Source organism: Sclerotinia sclerotiorum, genomic scaffold, assembly GCF_000146945.2.
Source record: "Sclerotinia sclerotiorum 1980 UF-70 scaffold_5 genomic scaffold, whole genome shotgun sequence".
In the NCBI taxonomy this organism is placed as follows: domain Eukaryota; kingdom Fungi; phylum Ascomycota; class Leotiomycetes; order Helotiales; family Sclerotiniaceae; genus Sclerotinia; species Sclerotinia sclerotiorum.
This window is the reverse complement of record NW_001820831.1, coordinates 2,147,722-2,151,176: the sequence shown is the minus strand read 5'-3', so window position 1 is coordinate 2,151,176 and position 3,455 is coordinate 2,147,722. Positions and strand designations below refer to the sequence as shown.

General features: G+C 40.6%; 2 protein-coding genes across 2 annotated transcripts in view; both read left to right on the top strand.

Annotated features, from left to right (window-relative positions):
* Window positions 1–114, top strand: part of SS1G_04797 (hypothetical protein) — a gene marked incomplete at both ends in the record, with an annotated part of 1,787 nt that extends 1,673 nt beyond the window's left edge. The window contains one exon of the mRNA XM_001594939.1: window positions 110–114. Within this exon, the coding sequence (XP_001594989.1) occupies window positions 110–114 (5 nt within the window). The remainder of the gene's footprint in view (window positions 1–109) is intronic.
* A 1,128-nt stretch (window positions 115–1,242) lies between these two features.
* On the top strand, window positions 1,243–2,460 carry SS1G_04796 (predicted protein; the record flags this gene model as incomplete). The annotated part of the gene is made up of 1 exon (XM_001594938.1): window positions 1,243–2,460. One exon carries the CDS (start codon window positions 1,243–1,245, stop codon window positions 2,458–2,460), a length of 1,218 nt encoding a protein of 405 aa, XP_001594988.1.
* Between the last annotated feature and the right edge of the window lie 995 nt (window positions 2,461–3,455).

Here is a 3,455-nt window from a genome sequence, read left to right as displayed (position 1 = left end):
TATAGCATGGTGAAAGAGTAGAGCAGAGCACAAATTTTTTCTCTCACTGCATGTCACAAATTCATTCTATTGTTCATATTTATGACCTTTTTGATAGCGGGACTTTTAGCGTAAGCATTTTTGTGGCGTTCGTTGGGCGCTGGAGTTAGGGAAGGGGGGGGGGGGGGGTTTGATGGGTCTATCTATGAGATATGGAACTTTTGCATTGTTATGGGGTAGGTTCACGCGTTTGGAGATACCTGGCTGGCTTTTTGTCGTAGATATGTCACTGGATTGAATGGGAGTAGATCTTTCGGCTATTTGACCTTTTTTTCCTTGTGCTGAATATGTGAGTGAGTGATGATTGTGAAGTGAAGTGAAGTGAAGTGAAGTGAAGTGCAGTGAAATAGCATTATGAATCGGGAAGGAAGGAAGGATGGCACTAAGCTAAGTAGCCTAGGAATAACTTTCTAGCTCAACTCTTTCCTTCCTTCCTTTCTTCTCTTTCCTTCTTTCCTTCTTTCCTTCAAGATCAATCACCCCTGTGAGTAATTATCTCATCATCGATTTAGTCTCCAGTGCAAAGTTGCCTAACCAAAAAGAAGAAAAACTTAATACTTGACTCGAGAAACCGAGAATATTTGTGGGATTGTAGTTGGATAATTAGATAGATGGATAGATTGATGGATGGATGGATATGTATGATTGATGATTTGATATTATCCTAGATTTAGTTGAGCCAGTGAGTGACTTTGCCCGGGGGGGGGAAGCTGGGAATTTTGAGGATTTTGAGGATTTTGAGTGCTAATTATATAAGCTGATGGCTGGATGGATATTGGATTGTTTTTGAGGATTTTTGGTTTTTGTTACCGTCAATCTGGGGTGAGCTTTCTTAATTTCTAAGAAGCTAATTTTGCTGCACGCTGATGTGGTATATATGATTGTAGATTGTTCTTTCCCATCAACATTTGTTACAGCGAGGAAAGTATGGGTGGCTCAATATTGATATTTCTCCGTCTTGAGGTATGCTTTTCTTATCCCATCCTCTTCCACTATTCATCATTCATCAAATTAGCATTTCATAACAGCCAGCATACAGCCTTCGGGTCGTTAGGTATCTCTTATTTTAATGAAAACGTCGACTGTTGGATGGCTGAACATAAGAAGAAAGGTTTACGAAGAGCTAGATATTGATATTGCAAAAGTGCAGTGGCACCATCGCCCATCAGAGACGAACTACTAACTGGCGAACACATCAAAAATATGGCAAGCGAGTTTAAATTCAAAAGGTTCTCGCCCACCGCTGATAATCTTCCGAGAAATTCGCCATCGGCACCTATCAGGATACTCGGAAGTGGTCTATCAGCTTTAACGCTTGCATGCAGTCTTCGCAAAAAACATATCCCCTTCCAAATTTATACTCGAGACACCCGGCCTCAAAGTTTTTGGGATCGGCATGATTATAGTCTTTTGCTATCAGGGAGAAGTATCAGAGCGCTTAGGAGACTGCTCTGTATAGGTGAAGATGTTTTTCAACGCACGCTTCTAGTGCCACTTACCACACCCTTTCCGTCTAAAAGTCGAGAGCTAGTCAAAATCAGAATTCACAGGGGGAAGCTAGAATATCTCTTGAGGCAGGCCTTCGAGAAAGAGATCGAATGGGAATGTGAGATTAAGGTTGAATCCGAAGCAAGTGGGTTACCGCGTCTGATTTTTCCCTCGCATGTCGATAAATTAGAAGGGAGTATTACATTCGATTGTATGGGTGCTCATTCTCCGATAAAATACGCAGAAGTTAGCCACACCATCCTCCCCGTTGTGGTATTCCGAGGCCAGATGTTCTTGTCGAAATCCTCATGGGATCGAAAGTTTCGGCATTGGTTTCCCAATAACACATCACAAATCCGAGAGCAATTCGATAAAACAATATTGGAGCTTATAATCGACGACGTTCATCCGCACGGAGGCGTAGTGAAGTTATCTTATGTGTATTCAAGGCCTCGTCTAGATGGTCCGATAGATCCGCCCGATGAACTCTGGGTACCGAAACGATCGATTGATGAAGCAAGGTCCCCTGCCTTGATCGAAAAGTTCCTCGACGAAGTCGAAGTCTTTCGACAAGAGTATAACCTACCTAAACCTTATGATGAAGTCTTCAATCCAGAAAGAATGAAGGAAGATGACCTCGTGCATTGGCTGCAGAGACATTCAAGGGCAAACCAGCCGAAGCTAATTCATCTGTGGAATGGCGACGAAAGGATATTCAAGTTAGGTGATGCCATATTCCAAATGAGCATACTCGAGTCTACCGGTGCTGAACTTGCCATTCAGGATGGTATTGGGGTTGCTAGAGAAATTGAGCGATGTAGGGAGGCGATGCTGCATAAGTGGCTAATCAGCGGCTGGGTGGGGAGGCATTGGCATGGTCATGCAAGCTTTCATCGTATGGCTAAAAGGTATAGATCAGAAGTGATAGAATAGTTCCACGCCTATACCCTCCTTTTCCTAGTCTATATCAAGACAGCAAATACTACGATGATGACTGATATCTTTGTGTATAAGTATCAGTTTTGTCATTCAGGTGAGGGGTGAGATTAAAATGGATTCTATGATATCTTTTTACTCGTTCTCTCGGCTTCAAAGTTTATATGATCACAATCAGCGTAAACGTTATGAAGGGAGGTGTTTTCAATAGTTCAGAAGAATTCATTGCTTTTTCTATTTTAATCTTCTCAAATCATGCGTATAGACATATCGATTGCCTAACTCTCAGCATATAAACACTTCCGTTCTATATCTCTATCTAAAATGTCTATCTCCACTCTTCATCTCCATATCTAACTGCCAGGAAGGATATCGATACCACTATTAAAATGAAGTCACCAAGTACTATCCATATCATCTTTCCGTGTCTCCAATTTTCCATCTCTCCTTCCCAATATCACCCATTAATTGCATAAGCGCGAAAACAAAACTCCACGTCCCAGTCTACAGAAATACATACTCAAGCTCTTCACCATTACAAAGTTCTCATTCTATCAAGAGAGCTTTCCTTACTTGTGAACAGAGATGTAGCAGATCTCTATCCTGTATAAATGGAAGCACTAGCGGTACTTAGTAAATATCATTATAATCCCATAATTGAGGAGCTGAGTTTTTCTTATGTGTGTTCGCACATGTTACATGTACATAGGTTATATGTGATCATACTAGATATAGAATGGAATATGATGTCATTTTTATTTGCTCCTTGGCCTTTTCTTTTCGTTTATGAACCCCGAGTTACATTTTTTTTATATTTCTATGGGAGGTTTGGTGGTTGAAAGAGTACACTAGTATACTAGTATGGTATTATAGTATGGTATGATATGGTATGGTATGATATAGTATAGTATGGTATGGTATAATATGGTATAGTATAGTATGGTATGGTATGATATATATAGTATAGCCAATTACTGGTGTAGTTTTTTTCC